Here is a 21,534-nt window from a genome sequence, read left to right as displayed (position 1 = left end):
AGGAAATTCTGAGTATTTTAAGCTCCACATCAGAAATAAGTTTATTGAATACTTCCCAGTGAATGGAAATACCCCACCTGTGAATAGTTCTACCCAGTAAGCACTTGAAACACTATGACTTACACTTCAGTGTGTTCCTCTAGAACTTCTTTCAACTGTCATGTCATTCCTTAACCAAAAAAAATGAACAAAAAACCAGAAATGAATTGTTCAATTTCTCAATTATGCCAAATACAGAAGGCTTAGATTATTTAACAAAAAGTATTGAAATGGGAAAAGGTCACTTACAGGCAGTGATTAAAATCATTGTTAGTCATTATTACCACCAAAACTGTAGAATTATGAAGGAGAGACATGAAAGTCTTGTTTTTGATGTCATAGTTTATATCTTAATTTTGAATGATCTGTTCACTGAAGGGAACTAAGAATTCTCTCTCTGAATCTTTCCAAGAAGCCATTACCAATGTGTTTATTTGGCACTTGAATATATTTGGGTCTAAGCGACAAGTTGATGGCTTTCAGCAGTTTAGCAACCTGGCATTTTCAATAACCTCAGCAGCTAACAAAGATGTAAAATACTGAAGATACATTGGGGAAGGCTGCAGCAATTTCAAATTCCAGTTTGATGGTTTATTAAGTCTCTATGGTGTTAAAATAACTTGCCAACGTTAGAAAGTAGAATGGCCTTGAGAAGAGAGGGTGAGAGCCCAAACCTTGTGCTCAGCTCCATCTCTGTTCCACCCTCCCAGCCAAAAGCACTGCAGTCCATCCACGGTGGGTGCATGGGCTGAGCTCACTCTTAAAAGGAAAGAGGGCAAAGCAGCTCAGCTTTTCTTCTCTGGGATCTGCATGCTTCAAACGTGGTTTCTCATTAAAAATCCATCTCTTTTGCCTCAGTTTAATCTCCTCAACCCAAGAACAAAATGCCATGCCATTACACTGAAAAGCATTCAATCATATTTATTCACTCTTTGAACAAATTTACAGATCAAGTAACTGCAATGAAAAAAAAATAAATTATAGCAAAATTTAGATAATTTCAAGCTAAAAAACCTCTTACCTCAAAAAAACCATGTTAAACGTGAAAGTATACTCAGACACTTGCTTTACATGTTGAAACACAGGCTCAAGAAATGAATCCACAAGGAAGTGTCAGCTAGTGTTTTTCAAAACCTTTCCATATAGTGACTTAAAGCACCTTAGCATTTAAGTCTTCCTTTTGGCCTAACACCTTCCATCCATTGGGTTTTTTTTCGCTCCTATGGCTTTATGAATTTGCTTGGTGTTTTTTGTTGGTTTGGTTATTTTTAAATGCAAATGAATTTTGGTTTTGTCATAGACACCAGCGTAATAGTCAAAAGAATTTAGGGGTAAGTACTGATTTTCCTAGATTGCTACGCTGAAAGCTACAAAACTTTATATTACACTGTTATGCTTACTTATCTTGAAACTACATTTGGGTCTAGTGGTCTATGTTGAGCAACATTCCAGATGAGGTAGATTGAAGGAATATCTATCATTATAATTACATCAATGTTGCAGAGGGAATGAATTCAACAAGGAATGCAATTACTCTTTTCCTCATGCTGTTCCTTAATCTCTTGAATTTCAGAGAGTGCTACTAGCTGACTTTGTATAACCTGAGTTTTTTTCTCACTGAAATCCCTGAGGCTTTACTTTTATTTTGTCTCATTTATTAATTTTTAGAATGTTGGGGTTTTCTTAGCCTGATTGGAGGTAAAAGGCATCTGCTAATAGGGAGTCTGCTAATTCTGCTACATTTCTCCTCCCCTTTCTACCACAAACAAAAGGAGGAAAAGAGACATGGAAAAAACTGTATTTGAGAGGCCCAGTGGACAATGGCTAAAGAACTAGATTTATTGATAAGGGGGGAATGCATAAGTGTATAAAAGATGCACATTTGTAGCTAAAAAGCAAATGGCACTTGTTCTACTTCTTGCAGAACAATATATTCTAAAAATGTAGCATTTATTTTCACTTTTTTGATTGAATGGAGTTTGAAGATAGGGCTGAACTTTAAAAGGTTAGTAGCTATAAAGTCTGCTCCTAGAAAGCCTATCAGGAGATCTCATCCCAGTCTGCTAAGACTGCCTATGTCCATGACTCACATGTCTACTCTTATCTGGAAGGAGCAAGAAATCCCTGAGCACTAACCATAAAGGGCTTCCATAGATCTTTTTCTCTCCATTCCATCATCTTCCTCCAGCAGAATCAAGGTACCACTGTAACCACCCTTGCAGCACAGGGCAGAAACTAATGCTGAGAATACAGAGCAGAAAAGTATCACAGTTGTCCAGAAAAAACCTGCTGAGCTTTGCTGGGTAAAGAACCCTCAAAACAAAACCTTCAATGAATGAACAAAACAACAACAAATACACCTGTCAAACAGTTTTCAAAAAGTCAAATCAGCACCTTGTTTTACATTGCTAAGTCTTAGAGGGGAAGCTCAAATCAGAGTCTCATCACCATAGAAAGAATAAAACATTTCTCTTAGAAAATGGGCCGAGGTTGTCATCCTCTATTTCCCAAATCCATCAGTTTGGCAGAAAGGATGAGTCTTGAAGCCTTTGAATTAGTTGGGTTTCAGTGGTTTAATATTTGCTAATCAGTTTGACCATAGCTCCTTAAGACTCATGCATCCATCCTGATATTTTTGCCGGACAGGCTCAGGACAACTTAGCTGCTAAAAATCAGGTGTCTTCAGGCCAATATGGCCAAAGTAGAATCACAGTCTGGTGAGACTCAGTACAGTTATCTGCTACTCCACAGAACAAGTTAAAAAAAAAAAAAAATCTATTTCTCATTTTAAACAAAGTGTAATTAACCCAAGAAGTCCATGAAGGCAAGGCATCTGATGACAGGCAACTCACAGGATAAAAAACTAAGCTTTTTTTATGAATATTCTGAACACCAGCTGGAAAGCAGAGGCTTTTCATATGCATTTTCAAATTAAAAAATACCCTCTTTGGTGGGCTTTGTCCAAGTCCCAGCTGATGGGCAGAAGCACGAGCTCAGTCCATAAGTGCCCTCCAGAGAGTGCCCAGCCCAGGCACACAAAGGGTTATCCACAAGCAGTCCATGCCCTACCATCCCACCTGGCAGCAGCTCCACATGGTAGCACTCATGACCCATCCCACCTACTGCAAACAGAGCCAAATACTTCAGAGAAGTCACAGTGCTTGCTCAAAACAAACCAAACAAACCCTGACAGTCTGGTGTGAGGCACAAACACAGGTGCAAGTGGCAAGTAACAGGGCAGAGCTGGCTGAAGCCAGGACAGGGAACCCACAGTCCAGTCCCATGGAATTGCACACATGCTCATCTTGACTGAGCTCAGATTTCTGGCACAGATGGAAGCCACTGTTAGTGATGAATCTTCTGTGCACCAGAGAAGGCAGCAGTGAGGTCAGAGCTGGCCAGTGCCTCACAGGCCTCTTCACATCTACAGTCACCTGAGGTACAGGAGCAGCAATCAGCTTCCTCCTCTTTCACTGATAAAGCAGAGTCTACCTGTTTTCTTTTTCAGGACTACTGCTCTCTGAAGTTTCTGTTAAAATTAAAGAATGAATTTCTTCTTCTATAATTAACCTGTCAAAAGTATTTATGGGATCATCCTTTGCAGAGCTCTGAAAGAGAGAAACAACAATTTTAACAGTATTTCCTTGTGATGAGTGTTGCTTTTTCAACCCAGTAAGACAGACCTGTGCTCCAAACATATACCCTGCATTATGGTGGAAAGCCAAGGTAGCTGGGCAACAAATTGTGCTTTTCAGAGCCATGGCTTAGGCCTGGCTGACAGAAGAGATGTCCTCTGGAGATGAGGAACTGAAGGTTGGTCCCCACCTTAAAGGTGCTTCCAACTACAGCCAATGGGTGAAGCTCAAGCAGGAGGATGGAGAACTGAGCACGTAAACACTTTGTACAGTTTTCACTGAGCACACAGAGAGAATTACTTGGGGCAGTAACAAAACATTTGTGAAAGCACAACAAAGTTTAACAGCTACCACAGTTACAGCCCTTGTGGCCAAAAGTCCCACCTGGGAGACCATTCATGTCAAGGTTTGAATTAAGACTTGTCAGTGTACTTCTCTTAGGATTTTTACAAAGGGCTACTGAGAGAGATTTATTTAGAAAGAAGTTTCTTTATTGGTATTATGTTTATTTTCCCCGAAGAAAGGCACACTGCAAGTCTTTCATCAACCAATGTCTGAAACAACTATAGCTGGTTTTGTTCTTCTGCCAACAAGAAGCTATATATCTGATTGACTTCTAGCTAACAGACTGATAAATGTGAGAGTGCTAAAAATGTTAGTTTCTGGAAGTCAAACACAAATAGCTTAATTCAGCATCATAAATATGATTAAGTAGCAGAAAAAGACATGCACGTTCAGTAGAAGTCACTTAATGGAGTTGCAAAAACAAGAATAAAAATCCTCAAACCAAAACGCACACAGCAAAAGAAGCCTGACAATCAGAAAACTGCCACCCAAAAAACCCCAACCTGAAGCAAATTTAAGGGATTAGCAGTCTGGAGTAACAGAATAATGCAATTCTATTAGCCTAACTAGAAAAAGTACATACAGTTAAGGGGGTGGGGGAAGAAATCTAAGTAAGTTTTGGGAATTTTTTCCTGAACAATTACTAGTATTGTAAAATACTTAAATCTTCATATGTCATACTTCCTTATACACACTTATTTATAAGACAGACAGGTAAAAAAAGCCCTGCAAGCCTAGAGATCCCAGTTCAATAGATTTGTTGACCCAACAGCTTCTTACTAACCTGGGAATCCTCATTCTGCTCTCCAAACATTCGCTTAAGAATTTCTCTAGGGTCCGGAATTGGTGGGAGAATTAATATCTTCAGCCTTCATGAAGTTAAAAAGAAAATGTTTAGATGAAAGATATATAAATTTAAAAATCATTTAAAAACCACAAAATCATTTAAAAATGTCAAAATCATGTTTGGGTAGTCAAGAAAATTTGTGAAGTCAACTTTGTCATTACTGGCCAGCCTTCATTCTCTGTGCAACTCTACCCATTTCTTATTTTTACTCCCCAAAACAGAAGGGGAACATTGACACAGACAGATTCTAAATAACTTCCATCTTGACAAAGACAGCAGCAAATGTAGGGAGATCAATATTTACCTTTTTAGATAAACTAGCAGAATTACTGTAGATACTGCTACTATTAATGGAATGGTAATTATTAGAACAAAATAGATTGTAGAGTCCTTCTTCTCACCTGGAAAACAGAAATTGTAGAGACTTAGGGATATTTTGAGAGGCTTTTTAAGAATAATGATAACAAAATGGTAAATTATGCAATTTGTTGATAGACTCAGTGATTTTTCAAGTACACTACACTTTTGTAGGCAAGGAGAGGCTTGTTTTCCAAAGATGGTATTATAATGTAGATGTGTTTGGCAAAGAAATGCAAATGAGCAAGACTCAGGGCACAAAAATTGGCTACACTGGGACACTGCATATCTACACAAATGGCACCACTATCAACAGCAGCACAGGCTGGGAGTGGTGCTGCTGCTGGAGGAGTAGAGCCCTTCTGCCCTCTTTTCACTCAAAATTAAATAGGTACATAAGGAGATGATCTTTGACTCCCATTTATTTAGCAGACAAAAAGTTATTAAATGCCTCACAGATGAAGAGTAAAGTGCAACACAATGCAGGGACAAGTCTCTCACCAATGCTCTTCTCCTCACTCCAGTCACTGTGGAGATTGCTGTTGTAACACTCCCGCTTTGGTTTTGCTCTCACTTTGAAGGTGTACTTGCTGTTAGCATCAATGCCAGCAATTGACACAGAATTCGTTTCAGACTAAGGTAAAAAAGAAGAGGTAATTTGTTTTGTTCAATTACCAACATATTCTCAGTCACTTCCAAGACTATTTACATTTTGCAGCTAATGTATTCTGAATGTTTTGATGAAAGACCTTTTTATGACTATGAAACCTCATTAAAAATAGGACATAATGGCATTTAACAAGCACAGAGGGCCTAAATGCACATTCCAAAGCTAAGATTTAATCTCATCCACTGCTACATCAATCATGCAGCATTTGGCGTCAATGATTAAACTAAGACTTAGCATTTGGAACAGTGCCTTTTAAATTTTTTTTTCCTTCTTCTGAGAAACATCTGTAATTTATCCTGCCTTCCCTTCTTGTCAGGGCAGCATAACCAACCATACCAAAGTGTTCTGTGATGCCTCTACAAAGAAGAGCACACACTAGATAGGATCTAACTGCATTTATTTTTTTATCCAAAAGACCAGTTTTCTGAGGAATATTGCTAGCATTCGAGTTTGGGGTAGAATAAACAACTAAACATGCTCCACAGAAGACTGCCACTCACTTTGAAATTTATCACGTTGTATTTACCATTCTGATCAAACAGTACAGTGTTTGGCTATGGACTTACAGCACGAGTCCATCCAGACACTGAACTCAATGCTTTTTATGTGCACACTAAAATCAGGGTATCTGAGGGTGCACACTTCTTTCTTCCTCTCCATCCTCAGTGTTTATCCCCCTGCTTTTCTCTTCGAGAGTCTATTCTTGTCTGCACCAGCAGTTGATTTTTCTTCAGGGCAATCAGGTCACAGCATTCAAATCCAAAGCTGCCACATGACCACAGAGACCAATAGCAAGAAAAGCCAACAACAAAACACCAAAGCTCATACGCCTGAGAAGACAGGCACCATTTCCTGATAGTTTAGTAAATCCCTGTTTATCAGGCTGTTCTCAGACATTAACAATTTTGCCCTAACAAATGATGGGAAGGATTTACAAGACTTGCATGAATTTTGATGTACAGCTTTTACTAACATAAACCTACAGTGTAAGAGAAAAATCCTACATTCACACAGCACTTCCAGCTCTGGCACCCGACCCAGTCACATGCAACACATGCAACTGCTCATTTTCAACCACAAATATTACAAAAAAAAAAAAAAAGCAAAGAAAAAACTTACTGCAATGATCTGACCAATGTCCAAATCACCATTGCAACATTTAACTTCATAGAGTAAACAACTTTTTGGGAAAGTTTCTGATTCACTCCATTTTACATCAATTCTATCATTAGTCTTTGTCAATGTTAATTGTCTTGGTGTGGCAGGTTTTACTAAAATGCAAAATGGAAGAATTAGTTCAAAAATCTATTTCACCACTTACAAAAATTGTTCAGTCCTGTATTGCAGAATATTACACTTACACCAGATTAAGAAGAGAAAGAGGATGAAGACAGCACCAGTAAGTAAAAAAAAGAGTAAATCCAACTAAAGAAGTTAATAGAAAATCACCCCTCCCCCTTCCCCCCAGACACCCACCCACAGAAGACAAACTCTTCAAATCAAAGTTCAGTAGAAGAAAGGAGCATCTAATCTCATTGTCTCATCCATACTTTATATGAGGTGAAGTTTCTCAAACACAATATACTACCAAACGTCTCATTTTAATTAGATTTTTATGATGTGGTGTTAAACTTACCAAGGGTGGTAGGATTTTTACTTGCACACACAGGCCTAACTTCTTCAGCATCATCTGTAATCAAAATACTTATTGTAGGATAAGTACTGGTGACTTTTGGGAAGGTAAAATTGAAAACGCATTCAAAGATTCCTTGGTCTACAGAGGAGCTACTACACTTCTTAGGGTTTTCCAAGCCATCAAACCTAGAGGAATAAATTTTTCTTGTAAACTTCAGAAGAAAAGGACAGCAAGGGGAAGGCTTGTTTATAAATGTGTGCTACAAATTCTAAAGACTGATATTGCCTTAAGGCTATGCTATAGCATATAAAAAAGTAAAGCTAAGCAAAGCAAGGAGCCTCTAATTTATCTCAAGCTTTAGAAAAAGTATTGTTTTTGTGAAGAGTGCCAAGGAGCAGAAAGAGAGGCAGGCTTGCTTTATATCAAAGAGAACAACTGCTGTCAACTTTGGTTCACATTTTCCACATGGGAAAAAAATTCCAAGGTGTAAAGAATATTTAGAAAATATACTCATTTGGACCACTTCTTGTCAGCAGAATTTCACCTCTGTGATAGAATGAGCTGATCAATCTTCTTTAGCTCTGCCTCAAGTATCGTAGCTCTTAAGACAGTTGAGTTTTACCTATTTACCTGATTTGCTTTTCAAAATGTCAGTATTCCCTTCCAATAACAGAGTTAGGAAGACAAACTTCTTCCTTGCTTCTCTTTGTGGCCCAAGTCCCAGTGAAAATACACCAGTAGTCTTTCCTCCCAGGAAAAACAAAACCAAAAACCCACCTCACTGGCATTGTGGAAAGTGTATCTTTCAGTCTAAAATTGAAGTGTTTTCTTAGTTTTTGGCTTTTAAATCTAAAAAGTATTATTCTTTCAAAGCAGCGTGAATTAAAACACTTTGAAGTCACTGCAGCTACATCTTCCATTAAAATTAATGGCAGGTTGAAAATATATAGCTCAAATCTAAAGCATTATTCCAGTAAGTATCCCTGTACCCAGAAATTCAGATAATCAACCCTGCATTGCTCCTGTTCTTATAACAAAGACAAAGCTTGAGCAGCAGTATAGACAGGGAACAAACAGTCCCCCCACATTTAATGAAAGAAGCAAGTTTTGTGCTGTTTGCTGCCCAAATGCCCTGAACTGAACAGCTGGCCTACAAAACTGCCACTGGAGAAGAACAACAGCTTTATGCAGTTAGCTCTAATAAGACAAAGTTGATTTAAAACTACGACATGGGGCTTTCTAGAAGAAAACCCCACTATTTCTACAGAAGCTAATGCAATCTGGCATTTCACAAGCCCCATCAAGGTACAGAAGTATGCATAGATCAGCATGTACAGCTATCAATGCCAAGATCTGGCTCACACAAGTCTGTTCCTTTGGAACAGACATCATTTATGGCTGTCTACGGGCCAGCAGGGATGATGATGATAAAAAGATGTTCTTCATAGCTTTAAGGGTGAATCAGTTATTTACAACATCAAAGATGCAAACAGAAGTACTGCTAAGAGTTATTAATGCTTTCATACCATTTCCCAATGGTTTATGAACTGACACTACATTGTGAGTAATCCTAACTTAAACATCCCAATTTGTTGGATTGCAACAAAAGCAACTAATACATTGGTCTAGCTTAGTTCTTAATTATCCCCTCTTTGAATCAAGTGCCCAAATAGAAAAATATAGAAAGCAATAGCAGCTGTGCTAATATGGGCTACAGAAGCAGACACAAAATAGTTATGTCAACTTCCCAAAAAGTCTTGGCCATAGCAGCTTCTGACCCCTTCAGTGGTGCAGTTTTCTGTTGGATGGGAGTAAGCAGTAACTTGGACACAATGCCCTGGGAACTTTAAAAGCAACAGGAAGCAGACAAGTGGAATGTGTCATGCAAAACTAAAGATGAGTCCTGGAGCACTTTAGAGCTGAGAATGAAAATCTCCCACGAACCAGTAGAACAAAGTGTAGTTGGTGTCACTGCTTGCATTCTCCCCACGACGCCAGGTACAAGCCATGTACTCCAAATTGTGCCAAACACAGCCCAAGTCAACAGCAGCAGTACCCGAAATACCTGCAAGGCAAGTTGGAAATGTTCTCTAAGATTTATTTTGTCCAAGTTTTCTCTGCTGTTTCCAGAAGTAAAACATTTCATTTTACATAACTGAAACTGGAAGGCAGAAATTGGTTGGTTACCTCTCAGACTACACTGCCTGTTCAGCACAGCAAACAAATTCCAGCTGTTTAGAGCTTGCAATGGCTGAAATCTGAGCAGAGTAACTTCTAGAGGCAAGCCAATCACAACAGCAAATCCCAGAGCTCACCATGGCTGAATTGCTACTTAGAGTTACCAGATGCTAAGGACAAGATACTGAGTCAAGAAAATATTTATTTCTATTAATCTACAGGTACTTTAAAAATAAGTCAAAGTAGCTGATAATTGCAGGGAAAACTATAACAAAACTAAATGCTTTTACAGCCATCAGTATCAACCATAATTAAAGGCTGACTATTTTTAGCTTCTCCTGATACAGTATTAATTGCTTTGCATTTGTAATATGGAAATACCTCTGAGTCTTAAATATTGACATAAGCAACACTAGTTAAGTTGACTTTTTAATGGAAACCCATATACCTTTAGACATTAAAATTTAACATTTGGAAGCTCAAGTCACATCAATACAAATGAGTACTTAGCAGTTGTGAATAGGTCGATGGATTGTCCAGGCAGAGGAATTATGGAAGAAAGTCTTTCATATTCAATCTTGCATTTCTGCATGAGTTCTTTACACTGTATTACCATATTGCATTGTATTGGAAACCTTTTCCTTGCAACAAGCAGCAACATCTCCATGAACGAAAACTAAATGCATATTAAATGCAGATCTACTTTGAAAGTCCGAGCTTGCATTCTCCCTGAAGCAGCAACTAAGAGTATAGGGAAATGAAACAGGTTTTCCTATTCCAATAAATAGATAAAAATATTCATTTTCAAACACACTTTTAAAAGCCCTAGCCTGTTTCATACATCCTGTGCTAATGATCTCCCTCCCCAATTTTCCAGAACCCTTCTGGCACACACACAGGCTTGATAAGGTCTCGGATTCTCCCAACCACATGTGGTTTTCATCCACATCAAGTCATGCTCCTGGGTTAAGACAGACCTTTAGGCAAGAGGTTCATTTTATTGCTGTACATCCTAACTTCAAGCACTCAGCAAAATACATTACTACTAAAAGTTTGCTTCCTAACAATTTTGCTGTGGACCCCTTACTTCTGCATGGCAGCAAAAAATACTTTTTCGCTATTCATTTGCTATGATTTGTAGACCCCATTCATCTCTTGAAAAAGACAGAACCCTATTACAATTATTGAAGTCATTTATTCAACAAGTTATTAAATTTACTATATTCCTCCCTCTTACATGGACAATTGTAAGGCTATTTTATGGGCTTCTGTTTATACAGAAAAATCATACAAAATAAACTGAATTAGATGTTAGTCATGAAGGCAGCAGGCTTAATGGAGTCAGAGCTATCTCTTATGCCACAATCACCAAAACCAAAGCAGCTTGTACTCCGCTCCTGGGTTTAGATGGGGGGAAATAAACCAAAGCATTTGTCATACCATCTCAGACAAATGGGAATTCCTGCCAGTGTAAGGATATATTACAGCCCTTCAGAAAGACTACAGCTCAAAGCACACAGAAGAGAAATAACAGGAACCACGCCGTTGTTCTGGAAGAGCAGTTCAATTTTACAAGCGTGCCCAGAAGACTTCAAGCATCAGAAGACCCCAGCTGTGTTTAAAGGTGGTATAATCATTCTGTTTAAGCTCTATCAATAAAACAGCCTTTGTGTCTGGTATTTCTCGATGATGCATTTTATGATTTCTTGCTAAAAGAGCAGAGGAAAGGCCATGTCTCCTCAGGCCAAGAGGGATCTGGCCACTGCTGGCATTACCTTTTGGCATTAGGGAGGTCTCCACCCAGGGGCTGGGCTCACTGGTGTTGTCATTCTTGCATTCACTTCTCACTCTGAGGCTCATTTCCTCATTCAAGTGCGCATCCGTCACACGGAATCGGCTCTTACTCCATTCCTGGGTTTAGATGGGGGGAAGAAAACCAAAACATTTCTCATACCATCTCAGACACATGGGAATTCCTACCAGCGTAAGGGTATATTACAGCCCTTCAGAAAGACTACAGCTCAAAGCCAAAGGAAACCAGTGTCTGACTGTGTGGGAAGCCTCAGCATCACTTGGCTTTGCTGTTTCTTTCTCAGGTGCAGTCAGAACTCACAAAGAAGAACTATTCCTACCCCTGAGACCTACAGAAATAAGCAAAGGCTACATGGAGATCAAGAAATAAGTATAACAAGGGGAAAAATGATCCTAGAAAAAGTCTTCATTAATAATGCAAAATAAGCATGTTTATACTACAGCAGGATAAACAGGCCAGACCTTCACCTTTCTCTGTGTGTGCACATGAGGGCAAGACTAACAGAATGAAGAACATTTGAAGACCAACCAAAAAGCAGTGAGATGAGTTTGGATGATTTAAGGAGCATCCTTGGATGATTGAAGGAGCAAAAGTAAAACCTACCAAAACAAACCCATAAATGGCTATTAAAAGCAGCAACACCACATCAAGCCCAAGTATCTCATGATCTTCCATTCTGAGTATGTTTGTATGAGAAAAAGGCTCACCCCTTTTATCACACACTTTCTTGAGCATCTTTTGTTGGCCTATGAGAATGCCTTTTAGTTAACTGGAAACTGGGTACAAAACAATTATCTTTGTTATGGCCAAAGAATGCTGTAACCACTCATATATAAAAATAACAAGTATTGGCACTAATAAGAGGGTAAAAAAAATCAAACAAATGTACAGATTAGGTTTGTCTAAGTTTAAAAGACAGGTGTTTGGCAATGAAGGTGGGAGCCTCCCTTGGAATAGAAAATGTGGGCCCCCTTCCCACCAAATTATTGTAACTCCAAAATAACAGGACTTTCAGACAAAGATATGGGAAAAGGAACAACAGTTGTTTACTAGTATGTATATGTACACTCTAGGATGTGTCTGTACATTCTATGTACACTCTATGATGTGTATGCACATTCTGTGTAGACTTTAGGATGTGTCTGTACATTATGTGTACATTCTAGGATGTGTCTGTACAATCCATGCCACTCTAGGATGTGTCTATACATTATATGTACATTCCAGCCTGTGTCTGCCCATCCCTGCACACCCAGTTTTGTCTGTCCGTCCCTGCACACCCAGCTGTGTCTGTCCATCCCTGCACACCCAGCTCTGTCTGTCCATCCTGCACACCCAGCTCTGTCTGTCTGTCCCTGCACACCCAGCTCTGTCTGTCCATCCTGCACACCCAGCTGTGTCTGTCCATCCCTGCACACCCAGCTGTGTGTCTGTCTGTCCCTGCACACCCAGCTCTGTCTGTCCATCCTGCACACCCAGCTGTGTCTGTCCATCCCTGCACACCCAGCTGTGTGTCTGTCCGTCCCTGCACACCCAGCTCTGTCTGTCCCTGCACACCCAGCTCTGTCTGTCCGTCCCTGTCCGTGTGTCTCAGTGCCGCCGCAGCCCCAGCGAGCAGAGCCCAAAGCCAGCCCGGCTCCCTGCGCTGCAGTTCCGGGCACGGCCAGCAGGGGCGCTGCTGGCTCCCGGCCGGCCGGGCTGCGCTGCTCCCCCGCGCCTGCAGGGGGCGCTGTGGCGCCAGCGCGGCCGCGTCTCCCGCAGCGCCGATGGCGCCGGGCCGGGCGGGGAAATGGCTGCGGGGGGAGCCCGGCGGGGCTGGGACGCCCCAGGGCGCCACACGAAATGCAGCAGCAGCTCCGCAGCCGGAGCAGGAGCCGCGGGGCGCCCTGTCGGGCAGGGTGTGGGGGCACGGTGCAGTGAAACAGCCGAGCAGCGGCAGAGGAACGGCGGGGCTGGGCAGCGGCAGCCCGGCTCCTGAGCACGGCCGGGAGAGGCTCCCTCAGAGGGGAAGGGGCTCAGGGCGGTCCCTGGGGCACCCGAGGAGATGGTGAGGGTCCCTTCCAGAGACATCGGCTGTTAATAAGGTCCCGTTCAGTGGCTGCTCCCGCGAGCAGAGCTTCACTCATGGCAGAAGAAAATAGTGGGAGATGGGATTCCCCAGTGGTGGGGAATTCCTCCCACAGGGACTGAAGCCTGTGATCCCAGGAGCAAGAGCGAGCTTGGAGCCGAGCCCAGCCCCTCAGCCCTGAACCAAAATGCCGAAACATCTCTGCCCTTCCCAAAAGCAAACCCCCAGCTAAGGGGCTGCAGCCACCTGCACCCCTTCACCCCACCTTGGCCACTTCTTTTGTCTCTTTTAAGTATCAGTTGTTATCATCTCTAGCAACAAATAGGAGAAAATTTCCTTAAAAGAAAAGAAAGAAAGAAAAAAAAAAATCCTAACCCGCAACAGAACTCTGTGAGCAAAAAGATGTGGCAAGATGTACAGTCTGTTTCATGCTGTCCTGTGAAACTGCTGACCCTCAGGTCTTTCATTGCTGATGACCTTAATATCTATTAGACCCTTCCAAAAACTTAGTCAGCTCTTTAACCAAGGGGAGTTTCTACTTGTTCATTTGTTAATGAATCAATCAAAACAGGTAAATAGGTTTCTGCTGCGTTAGCAGGCTAAACTGGCTCATCTAACGTCCAATGAAGATTATTAGAGATCATTAGTGTCAAAATTAAACACCTCCCTTTTAGTAGTGACATTAAATCAGCTCAGCTGTTTGCAAAACCAGAGTCGCAGAATCCTAAAACACTTTGGGCTGGAAGAGAGCTTAAAGATTATCTGGTTCCAGCCCCCTTGCTGTGGGTTCCTGTGTTCTGCTAGAACAGGTTGCTCAATGCTCCATCCAAACTGGCCAAACCACATCCCTACTCATGTCCAGGATATCCTGGAGCTGTGGGAAAAAATGCAGTGGTTAGCATGAAGAGGCCAATGTAAGCATCAGGCTGCAAGACTGTAACAGGGCTCAACAACAAAGGACTGCTTCAAGAGGCATCGTATCAATTGCAACCATATCTGAAATAGAGCAATGTCCCCCCATAGCTGGCATCTACCAAAGGCTTCAATTCCCGAAGTTTGGAATAATGGATTTATTTTCTTACTGGCAATAAATTGTAAAAATACTTGTCCTACTGCCCAGCAGTGGGCACCATGGCAATGCCCTGACCAAACAGCAGCTAATCCACAGCAAGGAGAACATCCAGGCTGCAAACCATCTAACACAGAAAATGAAAACCCAAAACAAAGTAGTTATACGATTTCTGTTCCAGGCAACAAATATGCACCATACTGTCTTCAAAACACAACCCTACCATAAATAATTGTGATTTCAGAGAGGGTAAATGGGGGAATTTTAATTCTTGGCATTACCTGCAAAAGGTGCAATGCTGTCAAATCATAGCTAAATCTGCATGTCTCTTTAAATTGAGTTCAAAAATAAAGGAGAAAAGCCTTCACAAATTCCCATTCAACTCTTAAGGAGGTAGACCGCCCTGTATCTATTTTTTCTAGAAAGCTGCATGAGCAAAGACTGAAATGAGACTTTTCCCATTATTATTACACACTTCTGTGTTACCATCAGCACTCAGTTATCAGACAGCAACAGATTTTTCTGATCTGAAGATCTCATATGCTGTTACGATTCATTTTTGAGGTTTTGATCCCCTGATAAGAATGAAATGCTATACTTAAATTGTATTTGTATATGTGTATATGCTCTCCCACACAGAGTTTTGTAACACTAATACATTTACTGGAACACAGAATTCAAAGAGGTGATGTACTTACTCTTCTGTCCTCAGGAACCCCATTAATGACGATGTCACTGGAATACTCCAGGTTGCAACTACTGCTGATGTTCTCTGGGGGGCTCCATGTCCAGTTCAGGGTACAGATATGGATAAATGAATAGTTCAAGTTGGATGGAGATGGAAGAATTTTTGCTCCTGGAAGAAAGGAGTTACCAGTGTAACAATCCTGTTGGCCCACACTTTACTGTTAGTAATACTGGCAGACCTTTAACTCTCTGACAGAAAAGAACACAAATAACTACTCAGCTTGGCCAGCTCATGTTTTCTATCAGATAAAGTACTGCCCACTAAAGTGTTTCTGTTATTCTTATAACCTCAACACAAACTATTTAAATATGTGCAAATTAACTGAAAAGTAATTTTTATGAAATTATAGCCTGCAACAATGTAGTGGTTGTCGTACTCGAGCTTTTGCACATTGCGGGAAGATGAATCACATGCTGAAACTTTAGTGAAAACAGTACACACATTTTGTGGAGCAATTTATACTGTGTTCTTCCCAAAATTTACCCATCAGCATAGTTTTAAAGAGAAATCCTTAAAAAGACAAGTGATTACATCTTGCAAGCAACACCTGTATGTTAGAAGCACAATTTAAGCAAAGATTGCAAGCAAAGCAAAGATTGCAAATGCAAGAATGTTAAAAAACAACAAGGAAACCACATAGCTTTCTCAATTACCTATTAAAAATATAATGCTATGTTCTGGCACAGTGAACAAAACCAGTGTGGGACAAGTAGTAATTTACTGCTGCCACACTTCAGTGGTACATTTTTTACCCCACAAAAGCCAGTGAGAAGCAGAGCAGGGCCATGACTCGGAGAGGGTTGCAGTGATAAATCCATTTGTGCATTGACCCTTCCTTATCTCGTGCACTGAGTCAATGCCTACTCAAGACCCATCACAACGCTTGAAGATCATATTAGAAAACAAAGAAGGGAAATCCGACAGGAAATGACAAACTTCCAGGAAAAAGTAAAGTACGTGTCAGACATCAATTCTAGAAAACATCACCAAGTGGGAATTCCCTAAGAACGTAAAAGTAAATTTTGTTTTTCTAAAGGGCTACTCTAATATGTACTATGAGATGGTGAACCAGAAACCCAGTGAGATTGTTTCTCAGGGTATCTCCAGGTATCATCACTGAGCCACCACCACTTGTTAGTCTGTGGACAGAGTATTCCATTATTACTCAATAGTTTCATAAGCACCTCAAACAGATATCAGCTCATGCTGCAGGTTTTGCTGTCCCAGAGAGCCAAGCTCAATCCATCCCAACCTTCAAGAGAGCTCATAGGAAAAGGGCAGAATAATTCCATCAATATTAGTTTTCCCATCCAGGTCATAGTGCAACCCTGTTTCCTTCTGCTAGCACAAAGAAGAGGGAAGACAGAGAAGTGAAAGAGCTTCCTTGAGCAACAATTCTGCTCAAAGCATCCATGTCACCATTATCTTTCATTCCCTGAAAGCCAGAGTAGCTAAATCTAGAAAGGAATTCATCAAACCTCTGGAGCTCTCTCAGACCTTTGCATAGTTCAAGGACAGGCAATGGTAGAGATCAGGCATCATTATAATCCATGTGTTTCAACAGATAATAAGAATAATTACAAAGATTCACTGATTTAGTTTGAACACTTAAAATTTTTGGGATTTCTGTTTGAGCAGAAAAGAGACATTTTTATTCTTGCAGAAACAGTCTCCAGTGAGAAAACTGAACATAGCAAGAACATCTTACCCTATTACCTCTTCCACTAACAAAAACATAGGACGGGCTATAGGAACAGCCTTGGGACATTAAGTTTGCAAATACTGAGTCCTTTTGATCACATTAAAAAAAAAAAATTTTCAACAATAGTACACTGCTCCAAGCATTCAATCTTGTCATGATTTTACCTGCAATAGCCACAAACCATTAAAAAATGTCATCCTGGATTTCTACTCTGAAGTTGTAAGCATTTCCTTCTAAAAGGTTTGATTAGAAGCCATTGCACTTAAGTTTGTGGATTACTAGCCACACCAAGAAATGCTAATATTTACAGTTTATAAATTAATCAGTAAATTCCATTAGCATAAAAAGTTTAAATCTAGTAGGTTTTCAAATAATCTGCTGAATTCTGAAGCTTGTTTTAATGGTTTAATTCAGATTTTATACATAGATTAAGCCAATCTTGTATTTTTCTCTGTGTAAAATAGAGTCTTATGCTCTCGTTATTAAAATTTCTGTAGCAATTTTGGTCAGTGACCAACTACAAAATGTAGGCAAGCCGTTATTTCACTCTTAAAATGCAAAACCACGGTGGTGCTTCTAAGAAGAGAAGAACAGCAGTAGCCAGCAGAGATTATGTGAAGCATAGAAAACATTATTTCTAAAAGCCCTAATGAGGAAACATCAGCAAATCCTTTGCATCAAGTACCACGCAAGTGTTGTAAAGCAGCAAAAAACTCATCATATTTTATTTTGTCCTCCTGAATTTTCTGAAAGTTTATTTCATAGTGATAAACCGAATTGCAGACAGTTGAAAAATAACAATTCGTTAATGCCTGCAGCTGAGTTTTTGGATAACATAAGCAGAGAAAGAAAAGCTTCAAACCCAGGTCCTTATGAAGCCCTCACAGACGCGCACGCATCTTTCCTAAAACTAAACATTCGTGCTTCCAAACTGGGGAATAGTTTGGAATAGTTGAGAAGGCACAGGACGAGGGAGGCTCTGCACGCCCGCACCCGGCACAGCCGCTCCCGCACCGCCGCAGGACACGGGCACCGGAGGAGGACGAGGGGTCCTGCTTGGGGTTTTAAGGCAGAAAGTGTCCCAGGAAACGAAGATGAGGCTTAAAACATTTCTGCCGACCGTGCCAAGAGCTGCCTTACTGAGAGAGCAGATTTTCAGCATCCCCGCTCCCGGTAAGCAGCAGGGCAGGGCGCGCAGCCGGCGCTGCCTCGCACACGGCTGACAAGCTTCGGAAGATTGCTACTGCAAAATAAAAGCATTTCCCTTCCATCCCTGCCCGCGTTTCCCTTCCATCCCTGCCCGCATTTCCCTTCCATCCCTGCCCGCGTGTGCGCGGAGCCGCGGCCGAGCCGCGCACGCGGAGCCCGGAGCGGCCGCTCCAGCGCCGGCACCGCGGACGCGCAGCGCGGCCGGCCCCGAGCTCCGCCGGCCCCGAGCTCCGCCGGCCCCGAGCTCCGCCGGCCCCGAGCTCCGCCGGCCCCGAGCTCCGCCGGCCCCGAGCTCCGCCGGCCCCGAGCTCCGCCGGCCCTTCCCGCTCCTACCTGCGGCCATCCCCGCGGCCACCACCCAGCACACGGCGAGGAGGAGCGGGCAGGGCAGCGGAGCTGCGGCGGGCACAGCCATGGCTCGGCCGCCCCAGCGCGGCCCCTCGCTCCCACTTCCCGTCAAGGGGCCGGACCAGCCGGGAAGGGCGGGCGGGACGGGCCGGGCCGGCCCGCCCAGGTAACCCGAGCCGGGCGGGAGGGGCGGCCCGGCCCCGCCACCTGGGCAGCGCCGCCCCGGGCCGCGGGGCAGTGCGGCGAGGGGAGCATCCCATGGCCCCGCGCTGCCCTCCCTCTGCGGTCAGCCCTCTGTCGCCCCATGTGCTGCCCTGCACTGCCCGCCGCATGCTCAGCACAGAGAGCTTCGCGGAATCAGTTCGATTGGAAAAGACTGAGTTCATTGAGTCCCCTTCCTCTGGAGCCGTCGGTGCCTCCCCGAGCCCGACTTGGCCGCGCTGCAGTGGCGGAACCGCGGGGCCGCAGCCGCGCCGCTGCCCCGGGCCCTCCGTGTCTCCCCACATGGAGCTGCGGCGCGGCCGCACACTCACGAAGAGTTCATTCTGTGAGTCCAAGTCGTTTTCCTTTTACAACTGGTTCACAGTTATCAGCTACAGCTATTGAGCCGTGCCCCAGACGGGGAAAGCAGCCACGTTATCACGTCCCCCAGCAGTTCTCTTGATGACGGAGCAGTTAATCAGCCCCTGGCAGAATGCTGCTTTTCAAAATCCCTCCTGAAAATTCAGCTAATTTCTACAGTTCGCATCTGTGCTAAAAGTGCATGTTGGTTTTTTTTCAGATCTGCTTTCCACAAACTTCCCAAAACTCCCTCTGCTTCAGCCCTTTCCAAATACAATATGGTCAATTTTGCTCTCACATTTTTTTATGCGTGTGATTGCAGCAAGTTTTCCAAAATTTTTCCAGAACTGGGAATAGGACCTAAGTGCTATTTTGATAAATTTCAGGAGAATAAAATATTTGGGACAAAACTTTTCCTTCTGAACCAGAATTTTATAGTAACTAGCGATCTCGGTCCTAGTTACCACGCAAATACAGGTATTCTAAAAGTATTACAGATCCAGCAGGGAGGAAACTTGGCTGAGTTTCAAGGCAAACCAAAATTTGTTGGTAAAACTAACTTATTCCTAACCCAACAGAATGTTTCATTATTTACTCAGCTCCTCAAGGATTTTTGCAAGAGTTCATCTGCTTTTTAGACACTCATTCTAGAAAAAGGGAAGTGGACCTTTTATGACAGGGTGGGGAATATCCTGTGTTAATGTTGGGCTTTTTTTGCTTTTCTGCCTTTTTGTTTCCCTGTGAAATAAGAGGACTTCTAGTTGCCCTTAAAAAGTGCCCAAGGATCTGCAATTATAATCAAATAAACATGTTGTTTAAAGTTCCAGGATGTGGAACATTTAAGCTGTGTGACGGAGATCAGATTGTGCAATCAGAGCAAGCATGGACTATGCCTGCTAGTGAGGGCATTTGTAGAGTAGAGCTGAGCCAAGCAACCCCTCTCTTGCTTTCAGTTTCCTTGCTGATGTTTTCTTTCCTTCCTTCTTTCTGTTTTGTCCACTCCTTCTCCCAGGAGAGCCAATGCCAAGCACACATGCAATCGTTCACTTCTTTTGGCTGCCCGCCCATCAACGTTGTTCGCAGCTGAAACATTTTCCCCCCTCTCTCTCCCTTCTCCCTGATGCTCGACTCGTTGTCATATTCCCATCCCGATTCACAACAATCAGAACTGCTGCCAGAGCCTTTGATCCCTACCACCTCCAGAGACTTCCCATTTCTCAATCTCACTGAGTCCTGTCCTGCAGCTTTCTGTTGCACCTCTCATGCTCATTTGTGTTCTTGTGAGCCAATGCACCTGTGCTGTGGTGACTGGAACTTGTATAGACACACCTGAGGAACCTTTTAAGCCATCTGTTGAACAAGTACTTAGGGTATGCCTTCAAGTTTGGTATGAACTGATTTACAATTATCTTACCGACCTGTCCTTGGCTGTGTGCTCCTGCCTTTTCCACCCATACAAACAAAGCCAGTGATTGCAGGGCATGCAGTGAGTTCGCAGATGCAGGAAAACAAAAATCCAACAATTTTTTCCTGTGCGTGTTCCCTAAATCAGATTAAGAAATTGTGCCGATGCCTGGTGTGCCTGCATAATTACTAAGTTCAGTAACAGGCAATGATTATTAGCAGCACAGGGCCACAGGGAATGGTCCGTTTTGGGACCAGAAGTTGTTCCATACCAATGCTGAGATTTCTCCTTTCTGATTTTGCAGCAGCTTCTGTCAGTACTTTAAGTCTCAGCCAAAATAATTACAGGCTTTTCAGAAGATGGCTGGAGTCAGTTCAAAAAAGGACTCAGAATACAGCTGTATCTGAGGCACAAAAATCAAAAAATGTGTTGAAAAAAACCCAATCTGACTCACATGGCTCCTCACATCTTGACCTTTGTTGTGTTCTTTGTTCTGTGTTCTTTGGGACATCTAGAATTTTGTGATACACATTCACAACAGACATGAACTCTGCAAACCCTGAACTGCTGCCCAGGCTGTGCTGGAAATGAGAAATTCTGTGGAATAAAACCCACCTCCTTTGAAGAGCACTTTCGGGTGGACATGTACCCAAGCATGTTTGTACAAATGTTATCTCCCCCGCTAATAAATTCTATTACAAGCCCACACATCAACTTTTCTGCTCACTATTCCCTAAGTATCAAGATCTATTTGATTTACCTACTTATTTGGTAAGGGAATAACTCCTTTACTCACCAAGGGAGGCAGGGCATAAACCTGGTTTTACAGCTTTTTGGCCAAGGATTGCAAGAGCTTCATACAGAAGCCTCAGAAGACAAAGTAGGAAAAGCAGCTTGTTCTTTA

The 21,534-nt window shown here is 42.3% G+C and overlaps 1 protein-coding gene across 1 annotated transcript; it reads right to left on the bottom strand.

Moving 5' to 3' along the window:
- Nucleotides 1-1,683: 1,683 nt before the first annotated feature.
- IL13RA1 (interleukin 13 receptor subunit alpha 1) lies at nt 1,684-18,795 on the bottom strand. Its single transcript, XM_021548395.3, has 10 exons — nt 18,650-18,795; nt 15,356-15,513; nt 11,483-11,618; nt 9,474-9,594; nt 7,530-7,714; nt 7,013-7,164; nt 5,725-5,857; nt 5,171-5,267; nt 4,804-4,888; nt 1,684-3,647 (listed from the first exon to the last, which is right to left on the bottom strand). The coding sequence occupies exons 1-10, from the start codon at nt 18,729-18,731 to the stop codon at nt 3,528-3,530; spliced, it is 1,269 nt and encodes a 422-aa protein (XP_021404070.3). The 5' UTR covers nt 18,732-18,795; the 3' UTR covers nt 1,684-3,527.
- Nucleotides 18,796-21,534: the final 2,739 nt, after the last annotated feature.

The sequence above is a fragment of the Lonchura striata genome, chromosome 14 (genome assembly GCF_046129695.1).
Source record: "Lonchura striata isolate bLonStr1 chromosome 14, bLonStr1.mat, whole genome shotgun sequence".
In the NCBI taxonomy this organism is placed as follows: Eukaryota; Metazoa; Chordata; class Aves; order Passeriformes; family Estrildidae; genus Lonchura; species Lonchura striata.
The sequence above is the reverse complement of the archived record's forward strand: the minus strand, read 5'-3'. Positions and strand labels throughout refer to the sequence as shown.

What these genes read in the sequence shown, in the direction of transcription:
- IL13RA1 (XM_021548395.3), bottom strand. Translation starts at nt 18,731, where the DNA reads ATGGCTGTGCCCGCCGCAGCTCCGCTGCCCTGCCCGCTCCTCCTCGCC. An exon ending in ACATTGGTCAGATCATTGCA is followed by an intron (nt 5,858 to 7,012) that starts GTAAGTTTTTTC and finishes TTTTTACCTTAG; the next exon opens with TCTGAAACGAATTCTGTGTC. An exon ending in GAGTGAGGAGAAGAGCATTG is followed by an intron (nt 5,268 to 5,724) that starts GTGAGAGACTTG and finishes TCTGTTTTCCAG; the next exon opens with GTGAGAAGAAGGACTCTACA.